This window comes from Agrilus planipennis, unplaced genomic scaffold (genome assembly GCF_000699045.2).
Source record: "Agrilus planipennis isolate EAB-ADULT unplaced genomic scaffold, Apla_2.0 scaffold134, whole genome shotgun sequence".
Classification (NCBI taxonomy): domain Eukaryota; kingdom Metazoa; phylum Arthropoda; class Insecta; order Coleoptera; family Buprestidae; genus Agrilus; species Agrilus planipennis.
Genome location: NW_020438860.1, coordinates 641,335 through 652,381, shown reverse-complemented (window position 1 = coordinate 652,381; position 11,047 = coordinate 641,335). Strand labels below are relative to the sequence as shown.

The window sequence follows — 11,047 nt, the reverse complement described above, 5'->3', positions numbered from 1 at the left end:
AACAAAAAACGAACGATAAATATAAATAATATAATATTAACCCTTTGAACAGATGCCGCCATGCGATCTCAGCCTAGGGGAGGCAATATAAGCAAGGCCCAAAACTACAGAATCTCTAGCATTAAATGTTTGGTGGGTGAACAGGTGCGACAGGCAAAAGTCCTTGCTCGTATTTTCTCGTGCAAATACCTTCGAATTAAATAATAACAAACTTAATAAAAAAAAAAAATGAAAATTCCAATTTTAATTTTTAAAACAAATTAAGAAAAGTACTTTGAAATAATCATACCTCTAGCAAATTGCGAACATCCCACTTGTCTCTGTTCATATTGTAATGAGCTTCACCACCCCTTACTCTTGTAGGATCATTATGAACAAGGATTTTCTTAATCACAAAACCCATTCCTTTAAATCCATCCAGGTCTTGTCTATCTTGCCAGGTGGTATCATTGTATATTTTGTGAACCCTGTCTATTAAATTGATCTACAAAAACTTTCTAATAAAAGTAAATTAATGATTTTAATTAACACTTGCCAGGTAATTAATGGTCGTTTTTATATTACTTGCTCCCATTTCTTGGTAGAATCTGTAATCTGCAACAAGGAGAAGTGGACATCTAGTCTTGGTAATTGAATATTCATATTGTTCTGCCTGTCTTTTCTCTCTATTTACAGTATCAGTCCGATGACTTTCATAATCATCTTTATCTTCTAACTCTGACCCTTCCTTAACATATCCACATATTTTGGGGCCGACTTGGTCAGGGCCAAGAGTACTGTGGTCCCAGCTAAACTTTACATCAGATGCTTTGTACGTTATCATTGTTCTATTGTCCAACTTTGGTAAATGACGCCAAGAAGGCTGTAAAAGATTAATAAGTAGGTCTGTATCACATTTATTTCAAAAAATATACCTCGATATGATAAGTTTCATCTTTTACTTTCACCATACCAGTCATAACTCCATCATCTTCAATATGAATGCTTGCATATGAGTTTATTTCATCAAAAACACGACCAGCGTAAAAATTGTCACGAGCTGAAGATGGAACACCTTATAAATTAATGTTTTAACTTAATTCTCGTCGACTTACCTATATGAACGCTTGTTTCTTTTCCATCAGCATCAACAGCGTAAGCTTTGAACTTAGAATGCAACATGTCCTTTTTTGGTGATAGGATTAGCCGAAAATCCCTCCCAAGTGTTTTAAATCTAACCTCCTTTATTTTGTTTAGTGGATGAACGCTTTCTTGAGCTCCCCTTTTAACAATGTGGTGGTGAAGTTCGTCTGCGTGCATTATTTCAAAGTATTTCAAATTTTCATAAATAGACGCTGAAAAATTATTCACTTAAATAGGGAAAATAAAAATTGTTAACAAAATTTACCATTTGTTGCAGCTAAAATGCACAAAAAATGGAAAAACTTCTCGTAATACATCGTTGTTGACATTTTTCAGAACATTTTAAGAATGTTCAGGTTATGTTATATCTGTTTACGTTTTATCTATGGTACATCTAAACTGTGTTCCTAATCTTTAGATCACCCACAATACATCTGTGTGTTCGCGTTAGACGATTGCTTACTTCAGTTTTTGCTCTTCTTAACCTAAAAAATGAATTATTTATGTCTAGTAATTGCAAGTAATAATTAGGTGTTTAAGATGCAATATGTGGTTTTTTACAATATTATCATACGTAGCAATATTAATACAAATATGTTTCGTAACTATCGCCATAGGTAATCATTACTGACAGAGCCTTTTAAAAAAATATTAACAAGAATTGTCTTTCAGCTGCAGGTCTTTATTATCTAGCAGAGCTTGTAGAAGAATATACAGTGGTTAGTAAGAAAATTATAACTTCCATGAACACAGTAAGCAGTTTTTTTCACCTTGTTTATGATTCAAAGTAAAAGTGAGTATTTTGCAGGCTACATTGATATTATATCTGTGCTTATGGGTCTTTGAGGATCTTCCTAAAAGTATGGTATTGTGTGGGATATTAGCTCAATTATCACATTTTGTGATACTAAAAGACTTTCCCTATGTATCCTTTTTAGCGCCAGGGTTTTTAAGTAGCATATTGTTTTTAATAGTTAATCATTATATGGCATTTTCATATTTTGCTGAAGTAAATCATCCAATTTCTGAGGTAAACATAAAAAACTACTTAATTTTCAGTCACACAATTTTTTGTGTTTTAGGTATTAGCATACTTCACAATTTGTCTATGGTTAGTCCCATTTGCTCTATTCATATCTCTTTCGGCAAATGATTACGTTTTGCCAACTATGGCTGACCACCAAGGTATAAAATTGAGTAATTATTACTATTTAATAATAATAATTATGTATATTTCTAGAACAAGACGTCATTACAAACTACTTTAGCAAAAAGAACAAAAAATATGGACTTTTGACTTTATTCAATTATACAAAAGACACCATTTTTACCCAAAAAAGCAAAAAAGGGTTTTAAAATTGGTATCAGAACAGCTATAAGTATTTACTATAATTTAATTTATAACTTTCCAAGGAAGTACAATAACGAAACTTTTGGTTGATTAAAAAAATTAACTGTAATAAATAATGGTCTGATAAAAGAAGACATCAATTTGTAAACATTTATTGTACTAAAAATCTTTTTTAAATCATCAAAATACGAATCAAATGTAATTTATAATTAGCTCATAATAAAACCAAAAAATTCTTTTAAGTTACTATTTTCTAAGTTTTCAATAACAGCCTGACATTTATTTAAAAAATTGTTGTTATTTTCACCCAGAATGCGTGTAAATGTTTTCGAAACATAATAAGAATGATTTTTAATTTCTCTGGATATAATCGCATCATCAAATGCAACAGATAGTTTTGATATAACATTTAATAGCTCCCCGGAATTTTTTATAGCTTGTTCTTTGCATAAGAGAAGTTTTTTTAACATATTTCGAGCCTGATAAGAAGTTAATAATATTTCGGAATGTATATTACTCAAACCCTTATCAAAAACCTATTAAAAAAACAGAAGTTAAATAAAAAAAACTCTTAAAACTTTTTCATTACTCACATCAGACGTTTCGCAGTCTTCAGTCACATCAGATTCCGAATTTCTGAATATTAAAGTCAAAAGATACGACAGGAGAGGCAAGTCGGGGAGAATTAAGAAAGCATGATCTAATATCTTCTCCTTTGCAGATTGTATGGTTTCCAAATTATATTTGGGCCTAAGGAAACACACAAAAATTTAACGAATATTTTATAATCCAATTAGTTACTTACAAAATGATAGGAATAGATTCACATGAAAAAGGAACAGCTGCAAGATGTGATATTCTATTTCGCACCATACTGTCGTCGTCTTCTGTTAATGTAGTGACCATGTACCAGCATTTTATTAAATCGGAACCTTAATAAGCAAATTCCGAGCTGCTCTTAATATTTACTACTACTGTAACAATATTTAATATTTACCTGATAGAAGAGGATCCTTTTGGTAAAATAAACATTTATTATCAAGAAAGAAGTCGCATACAGACAACTTAAGAACAGTTGAGGCATCAGGGGAAGCACAGCATTCTAAAAAATTCAGTAACTTTGTAATGTTCAGTTTACTTTTTTGTTCTAAGCTTCCAAGATACTCCACAATAACTGCTAAAAGACTGCTAATTACTAAATCATCTTTGCATTCTTTACAAAGTTTTAAAAGATGTTCCATAACGTCATTTGGAGAGTTAAAAACTTCATTTAACAAAAAAACGTGCCTTCGAAGGGCTGTAAAGTAGGAAACTAAAAAATCAGCGTCTTCCATCTCGTTTAAATACCGGAAAGCATAGAGCAGATAAATTTTTAATGTACGTTTTATTAAATCGTTCATCTCGTCTATTAATTCAATTGGTAACAGTTTCACACATTGTTTAGCAAGATCTTTTTCTGTCCTGCACAAATTACTCCCATTTGACTCGCTGATAAAATTTATAATTTTTAACGAAAACGTTTTTAAATCCTGGTCGTCGCCAATTAAATAGGAGAACAACTGCCTAATTAATAATTTTGGGTCTGCGGCAACGTATGAGCTGTATAGTAAGCTTAAAGCCCCATTATATATTTTGTATTTAAGGGAAGATGTTGATAATACACGTGCTCCTTTTCTGTGTACTTTGCTCCATAAAAAGGAACTGAAAACGTTTTTCAGGTAACTGTTATCGTAGCTCTCACTATCACTAATTTTTTTTAATATTTCAAAAAGTATTTCTAGATACAGAGCCTTTGATAGATCACTGCCATTTTCTTCTAAATATTGGAATAAAAAAACGAAACAATCAAGGTCGCTTTTTTGAATAACATTTACATTTTCTAAGAAATATCGAAGCTGAAATTTTAAATAAAACGTTTAAAAAAGAGCTTACGTTTATAATCTTAATGAATATATTCACCTGGAGAAGAAGTCCATGTCTGTTATTTTCTGTTTTTATTCTTGGTAATTTCTTTAAAATATTCCAAACGTAGCCGTCTCTATCTTGAGTAGAAATTATAGCGACAGAAGCGGCAGCAGCCAAGTCTCTCGTTTGATAAACACTATTAGACAAGCACGCCTCGACATAAGGCAAAAATACACTTAACTACAATATAACAATGTTACATTTTCTAAAATAATATTTGATATTCTGTTTACTTTGTACTCAGAGTCGTTGTTACGATTTCCAGGGTACAGGTGCCCAAAAATGAGCAGGATCCCATACAAGCTGGGACAGTTCTCGTCTTTTGATCTATTTTTCAATTGTTTCAGCAAAAAATCGTAAAGAAGAGGGTACCGCATGAAAAATACATGACCTGTTAATTTATTTTTAGAACTAATAGACTTTTTATTCCTCGAAACACCGAACATTCTCGTCATCAGGGAAGAAAAGAGTAATGTAGCAGAATTTCGAATCTACAAATCAGACGATATCAGTCTAACAAAGGTAAGCATAAACTTGGAGGACTTACACTCCAGCTTGAATTTGAGAGTCCACGAATGGCAATCATTACTCCCTGGGCTACGTACGGGGTAACTGCTTCCCCCAATTGGTTGTGCTTATAAAGGGCTTTTAATATATTTAAAGAATGAACTTTTTGTTCAACATTATCGTCTCCTTCATTCTTCGCCAAGCTTAGTAAGGTCTTCATGGTTTGATTAAACAATCTGCCTTCTAATTTGGGTTCTGTCGTTAACACCGCCTGAACCATGAAAGGAAGTCCTGCGCTTCTTCTAGTCGCGCATGCATTTATGTGCTCAAATTTGCCTTGTAAACTGCTCATTATTTTCGTGAGATACATTTCCGGAAGTCTCCTAAGTTTATAATTACGCAATCTGTAAACATTACATTTTAACATTAGGTTTATAAATGATTAATGGAATAATATTAATCACCTCCAAAGTCTCTTACAGTAATTAGTGAAGCCAATATAGCCCTGTTCAAAGGCTCCACGATGTTTGACTGTCATCAAAAAATCCACGAAGAAGTCACCAATTCTTTGCATTAAATCCACACTTATCACACCATCATTCGGAGATTCGTCAGAGTCACAAATTGGTAAATTTAAAGCAATTTCGCCCAAAAATAGTGAAGTTTCTTTAGCAGCGCGCCACGTGTAGACTAGAAGCATTTGAGCTGTACATGTTTCGTCTTCTTTACTAAAGCTGTCCTCGGGAATGTAGCCTTCAGGGGAAGAATTACAAACGACTTGGAAAATGATTGGAAGAACCATAAAACACGCCTTTACACATTTGTCTAATATGTCTCTGTATATGGGTTCTGCCAAATCTCTAAAGAAAATAAACAATTATATACCATTTACAAAGTTTTAGATTAATTAATATTATTACCTAGTAACCNTTATTGTTTATCACTTTTAGAACTTGCAAACATTGAATAAAAAAATAACTGACTAAATATTTGAATAAGAAAAGTAAAAAAAAAGAAAATAATGTAATTGGATCAGTACTTTCTCCTCTTAAGAATGTCTGGCTTCCAGTTGATTGGATGGGTTTCCTCTGTAGCTGTTTCATCTTCTTTGTAAATTTTAATTGTTTTATCGGCCTCTGTGGTGATAAGTCGTGATCCTGACTGGTCAAAAATCATTGAAAATATTCCCGCTTCGCTATCCATTGAGCCTGGTTGCACTGGGGCCTAAATTGATATTCTACTTATAAAAAAATATCTGTTAAAAGATATGATAAACAGAAGGGGCACCTGTAATCTTTGGAAATTGTATCCTGTTCTCCAATCCCAGAAAAAGAGGGTTCCATTATCCCCTCCGGATACGAGAACTCCCTCGGGATTGACAGCCAAACAATTTACTATAGCGTTATGCCCCGACAAATTTTGGATAAATTTTCCATTAGGACATTTCCATTGCTTTATGTTGTCTGGAGATCCCGATGCAAACATATTTCTAAAAAAACATTACCTGAATGCATCATAAACAGCTTAATTATATAACTTTTTTAGCACTTACAGTGTAGGATGAAAGACCAAATCTCTCACGCTCTTCTTGTGGTTAGTTAGAGTACAAATGGATTTACCGGCAGCCAAGTCCCACAGGCGTATGGTAGTATCATGAGAACCTGTAATTACCTGGGGCTCTCCTGCTTGGCAAATAACACTAGCAACAGTATGTGTGTGTCCCTGAAGAGTATGTACATTGGCCTTTGTTCGCATGTCCCACACTCTCGCTGTAGAATCTCTGCCAGCTGTTATCAATACATCTATAGTTGGATGAAGGGCCAACGAATACACTGCCGATAAATGACCGTGATAATGACGAATTACCTATATGAAAGTATGCACACATGAATTTCTTAAGTGCAAGTAAGGCAGGATGTTGCAGTCATTTACCTTGTTATATTCCAAGTCCCAACATTTGACCTGTCTGTCCTCCCCACAGCTAAAGAGATAAGGATGCCTGGCACTAACAGCCAATCCCCTGACAGTACTAACGTGCCCCGTTAAGGAAACTTTGAGCTGCCCACTAGCTAGATCCCAAATTTTAATAATTCTGTCTGCAGCTCCTGTAGCAAACCACTAGAAAAAGAAAGCACACATAAAGTTTCTTTGCTTTATTTGAAAGGAAAACAATTTACCACTCACATCATTTCCTGGTTCAACAGCTACACATCTGACCCATCCTAAATGACCTGAAATAACCCGTGTAAGTTTCCAAGGAGGATGCCATTTAGGTTTGGGCATTGCAGGAGCTTTTCTCATCATATTGGTGATTTGATTTTGTGAGTTGTTTTGATTAGTTAGGCTTTTTTGAGTAAGACTTGTATCAGTGTATGGCACAATTGTATTTTCATTTGCATTTGGAGCATCTCCATCAACTGTGCCAGGAGGAGGAGGATTTGGACCGGCCTCTACTGCTTGCAGTTGCTTCATAGCTTCCATTTTCTTTAAATCGTCAAAAACCAAGCCATAACTATCTCTAGCCTTTATAAGCCTTCGTATCATTTCTCTAGGGAAATATAACAAACGAATGAAACTGAATTGAAATTAATTAATGAAAATGAAAGAAGTGTGGTTTTTATGGCAAAAAAATTAACACGACCAAAATTTACAATTACTTACGCCTTTTCATCAACAGCGGGTAACAATCCTTGGTTTGAGAGGAACATATCGTGGGATCTTTTTAAAGATCTGAAAACTAATGTGTGCACTGAGTGTCTTTGGACTTCTTCGTTCATTTTTGTCGATTTTACTTATATTTTTAATTAATTACATAAAATAAATGTTATTTTTTTAAATATATAACCTAAAACTTCGACGTTTACATTAATGAAAATCATAAATAAGAGACATAGACAATAGATACACAAGGAGCATTATATGGCCCATAGATAATATGTCATCTATGATGAAAATGATAGGTAGACAGCGACCTCTAACAGTCGGTAGTAGGAATTTAGAATTGACAGTTGCGTGGTTGGTATGTTAGTACATGATTGAATGATTGGTTTCTAGAAGAATGATTTTTTTACATGTACTAATTTATTATTTTAGAAAAATTTAAGTAGTAATTTAATTTAAATGCATAATTTAACGTTTGTTAGAAAACTAGAAATTGAATTTATTTCAGAAACATTAATGCTACATCAAAAATACGAAGGGGACGTAGGATGTGTGGTATGGGATGCAGCAATTGTTTTAGCTAAATATCTTGAAGAAACATTTAAACAACGGAGATTTTGTTTTAAAGATAAGAATGTAGTCGAGCTAGGAGCAGGCGTGGGATGTGCAGGACTTACAGCTGCTTGTTTTGGGTGAAATAACTACCAGCTAAAGAGACAACTTATTAAGAGTACTAAAAGTAGCTCGCACATTTTAGGGCTAATGTTTTATTAACTGACTTAGCCGAGGTAATTCCTCTACTTCAATTGAATATAAAAGAAAATGAAAAAGTTATAGCACACCACGGGGGTTCAGTTAAAGCATCTATACTAAGATGGGGTAATAAAGACCCCAGTATTAATTTTATACCTGATGTGGTTTTGTTAGCAGACTGTATCTATTATAAGCAGGTAAGGATTTTAGGATAAAATTGTAAATATTTTGCCATTTATCTGTAAATTTACAGTCAATTGACAAGTTACTGGAAACATTGGACAACATTACGGAAAATGACACTAGAATATTGATGTCTCAAGAAATGAGGGAGTCAGATGTGCAGAAGAATTGTTGGGAATATTTTGTTAAAAGAGCAAGTGAAAAATTCTCTTTCAATTATGTGCCTCTTTCTGTCCAAAATCCAGAATATAGATGTCCTGATATTAAATTAATAGAACTTATAAAAAAAGAAAAAACATGTTATTAATTAATTACTATTATTTAAGAACTAATGGTATATTTTATAAAGTATGTTTTTTAAAAACACAATCACATTTTTATCTATACACACACATTAAACAATTTTTAAAATATCTAATGTTTTCCTTTGAAATGTAAGTATAATCAGTCAAACATTTATTATTAAAAAAATACTTTTTTGGAAACTTAAGTAATGTTGGACTAGAAACAAATACACACTAAGTTAAGTGTTGTTGAGATAAAGTTATATACTGAAATGTTTATAACACAAGTCTAACTTTCAAACTGTAAATAAAGTAGTAATAAATTTTACTACCAAAATAATTTAAATATAATTTAAGTTAAATGAAATTCAGTTTTTTACCTTGACTTTTATTTCATATTATGAGATGTTGAGGGTTGGTCTAGGTCTGGGAACACGTATGTGTATTATTCTCCTGGGTTCGGAGGGATGTATGAGATCAGTCCTGTTCTTCCATTCCCAACGTTTCTCTTCTTCGCGACGTCGTTTCCTGTCGAAATAACCAATCACACAGCTGGCAGGGACCCATAGCAAGGCAGTTACGAGAACAATCGTTCCCACGATATTGTCCCGGAGGAATAACAGGACCTTGTTAATGTTTATGTCTTCTATAATGTCCCAAAAACGTTCCACGACGTCCTGAATCGTCTTCTCGCAATTTCCCTGCAAATTGCATTGAACATATGAATAAGAAGTCGTTAAAAAGCACGTAAGCCGTCTGTACCTTATTACAAAAACCTTGTATACAAGGTGTACCGTCAGGTAAGACATCCGCAGGCTCTACAGGGAAACATGTTTCGTTTATACTAGTCCTGCAACATCTTCTGCAAGCATGCTCGACTAGAATCAAAGTAGAGGCAGTTATTAATCAGAAATCTTAAGTTATAATTAATAGTATGTAGGTCACTTACTTATGTCACACATGCAACTCTGAAGTCCCTGTGTTTCACAGAATGGTGTGCACTTGCCGTTTCGACATTTTCCCCTTTCTTGACAATCAGTATCGTCTGGCATCGGAGGGCTTCTGGGGCAATCGGCCTGGAATCCAGTGCACCTTGATTCTTGCTCACATGTTGCGTACTGAGCCTCTCTGCATTTTACTCCCTTCTGCATATACTGACAGTTCTGGCAACAGGGGGAATTTTTGTCACTGAAACATTTGATTTTTATCTTTTCAATATTTTCGCGATTTTAAACGCATCTAATTTAATTTACCTGCACATGGCTCCTTGCAGTCTACGCAATTTGCAGTCCTTATCGCAACATGCGTCGTTATCTTCGGTTCCTAAGAGACCCGCGTCGCATTCCTCATCCCCTTCGACCCTTAGGTTGCCGCAGAAACTTTCCTCGGGTTCCGAGAAGCATTTTCCTGATTTGGCCAGGAGAACTTTGCGTATAGATCGTAAGCTGCACGGGGAAAAACGCTACAAAAGGAATTTAAAAGTTTTTGGCACTTTCTAAAAGAAAATATCATTGAAATTACCTTGTTATTCACGTCGTATCCGCTGACACTATAAGTGTACATTAAGTAGGAGCCCCCTTGGCTGGCACTGGGAGAACATTCGGGTATGTCTGGATCGTGTTCGGAGCCCCAATTGTGCCCAAATTCGTGCGCAGTGACGAGATCTGCCTCTCTGGTTATCACCCTCTGTCCATAATGATTTCTGCTTGAACTCAATCCCGAATTTAAATAAAGAGTGTAACCGTTTTTAAAGTATTCTAGAAGAAATGTTAGAAAAAAACGTTGACCAAGTTATTCACAACCCTTCAAAAGAACATCACACAAAAACGAAACATTTGGTAAGTGAAAAAGTTTAATACCTGGGGTACAAATGCCCCCGACAGAATTACGACGGGGTGAACCGACGTAAGCAAGCCCCAAGATGCCCCCCTCGAATTTAAGATCAGTGAAAAGATGCGCCAGGCAGAAGTCCTTGTGACTGTACTCTCTACTGAACACCTGCGCCACCAAAACCCAATAAAAATATTAGTTTTAAACTTTAAGCATCCAAGGCTAAGCAAACAAATAAGAAGCAAAAAAAGGAAATAGTGCCCCCTTCAAGCGGCAAAATTAAATAAACTTACACAAATGTTTCAACGATAATTAAGAAATGAGATTCTTTAACAAAAAACGAACGATAAATATAAATAATATAATATTAACCCTTACTTACGCCTTTTCA

General features: G+C 34.3%; 6 protein-coding genes across 11 annotated transcripts in view; 2 read left to right on the top strand and 4 right to left on the bottom strand.

The window, feature by feature from the left end:
• Positions 1-1,491, bottom strand: part of LOC108738958 (ADAM 17-like protease) — a 9,729-nt gene extending 8,238 nt beyond the window's left edge. For 2 of the 5 annotated variants that reach the window (XM_025981815.1, XM_025981820.1), the window contains exons 1-6: positions 1,388-1,491; positions 1,095-1,334; positions 915-1,039; positions 536-862; positions 290-484; positions 42-189 (exon numbers count right to left, since the gene is read on the bottom strand). In XM_025981815.1, the coding sequence (XP_025837600.1) occupies positions 42-189; positions 290-484; positions 536-862; positions 915-1,039; positions 1,095-1,334; positions 1,388-1,451 (1,099 nt within the window). In that variant the 5' untranslated portion in view covers positions 1,452-1,491. The remainder of the gene's footprint in view (positions 1-41; positions 190-289; positions 485-535; positions 863-914; positions 1,040-1,094; positions 1,335-1,387) is intronic. The other 3 variants (XM_025981801.1, XR_003232616.1, XM_025981809.1) reach the window with 3 other exon arrangements.
• Positions 1-11,047, bottom strand: part of LOC108738999 (transcription elongation regulator 1) — a 69,199-nt gene that overhangs the window by 30,197 nt on the left and 27,955 nt on the right. The window lies entirely within an intron of this gene.
• On the top strand, positions 1,611-2,578 carry LOC108739011 (protein TEX261). Its single transcript, XM_018472677.2, has 5 exons — positions 1,611-1,739; positions 1,795-1,874; positions 1,931-2,152; positions 2,205-2,307; positions 2,363-2,578. Exons 1-5 carry the CDS (start codon positions 1,670-1,672, stop codon positions 2,476-2,478), a joined length of 591 nt encoding a protein of 196 aa, XP_018328179.1. The 5' UTR covers positions 1,611-1,669; the 3' UTR covers positions 2,479-2,578.
• Positions 5,876-7,814, bottom strand: LOC108739006 (pleiotropic regulator 1). The gene is made up of 6 exons (XM_018472664.2): positions 7,607-7,814; positions 7,130-7,493; positions 6,878-7,063; positions 6,498-6,811; positions 6,233-6,434; positions 5,876-6,169 (listed from the first exon to the last, which is right to left on the bottom strand). The coding sequence occupies exons 1-6, from the start codon at positions 7,720-7,722 to the stop codon at positions 5,978-5,980; spliced, it is 1,374 nt and encodes a 457-aa protein (XP_018328166.1). The 5' UTR covers positions 7,723-7,814; the 3' UTR covers positions 5,876-5,977.
• On the top strand, positions 7,985-8,864 carry LOC112906856 (protein-lysine methyltransferase METTL21D-like). Of its 2 annotated transcripts, none has more exons than XM_025981891.1 (3): positions 7,985-8,298; positions 8,364-8,556; positions 8,613-8,864. In XM_025981891.1, exons 1-3 carry the CDS (start codon positions 8,066-8,068, stop codon positions 8,847-8,849), a joined length of 663 nt encoding a protein of 220 aa, XP_025837676.1. In that variant the 5' UTR covers positions 7,985-8,065; the 3' UTR covers positions 8,850-8,864. The 2 variants fall into 2 exon arrangements, with proteins under 2 accessions (XP_025837676.1, XP_025837679.1); XM_025981894.1 differs by having other exon boundaries at positions 8,254-8,298; positions 8,350-8,556.
• LOC112904002 (ADAM 17-like protease) lies at positions 9,038-10,851 on the bottom strand (the record flags this gene model as incomplete). The annotated part of the gene is made up of 6 exons (XM_025981698.1): positions 9,038-9,527; positions 9,589-9,704; positions 9,776-10,014; positions 10,080-10,288; positions 10,348-10,583; positions 10,686-10,851. Coding segments are annotated over 6 exons (1,269 nt in total), but the record flags the coding sequence as incomplete, so codon positions are not given.

Coding starts and splice junctions, on each gene's coding strand:
- LOC108739011 (XM_018472677.2), top strand. CDS start 1,670: ATGTGGTTTTTTACAATATTATCATACGTAGCAATATTAATACAAATA. Junction 1,740..1,794: donor TTTCGTAACTATCGCCATAG/GTAATCATTACT, acceptor ATTGTCTTTCAG/CTGCAGGTCTTTATTATCTA. Junction 1,875..1,930: donor TTATAACTTCCATGAACACA/GTAAGCAGTTTT, acceptor AGTATTTTGCAG/GCTACATTGATATTATATCT.
- LOC108739006 (XM_018472664.2), bottom strand. CDS start 7,722: ATGAACGAAGAAGTCCAAAGACACTCAGTGCACACATTAGTTTTCAGA. Junction 6,812..6,877: donor GGGACTTGGAATATAACAAG/GTAAATGACTGC, acceptor ACTTTCATATAG/GTAATTCGTCATTATCACGG. Junction 6,170..6,232: donor ACAATTTCCAAAGATTACAG/GTGCCCCTTCTG, acceptor ATATCAATTTAG/GCCCCAGTGCAACCAGGCTC.
- LOC112906856 (XM_025981891.1), top strand. CDS start 8,066: ATGCATAATTTAACGTTTGTTAGAAAACTAGAAATTGAATTTATTTCA. Junction 8,299..8,363: donor CTTACAGCTGCTTGTTTTGG/GTGAAATAACTA, acceptor CGCACATTTTAG/GGCTAATGTTTTATTAACTG. Junction 8,557..8,612: donor ACTGTATCTATTATAAGCAG/GTAAGGATTTTA, acceptor GTAAATTTACAG/TCAATTGACAAGTTACTGGA.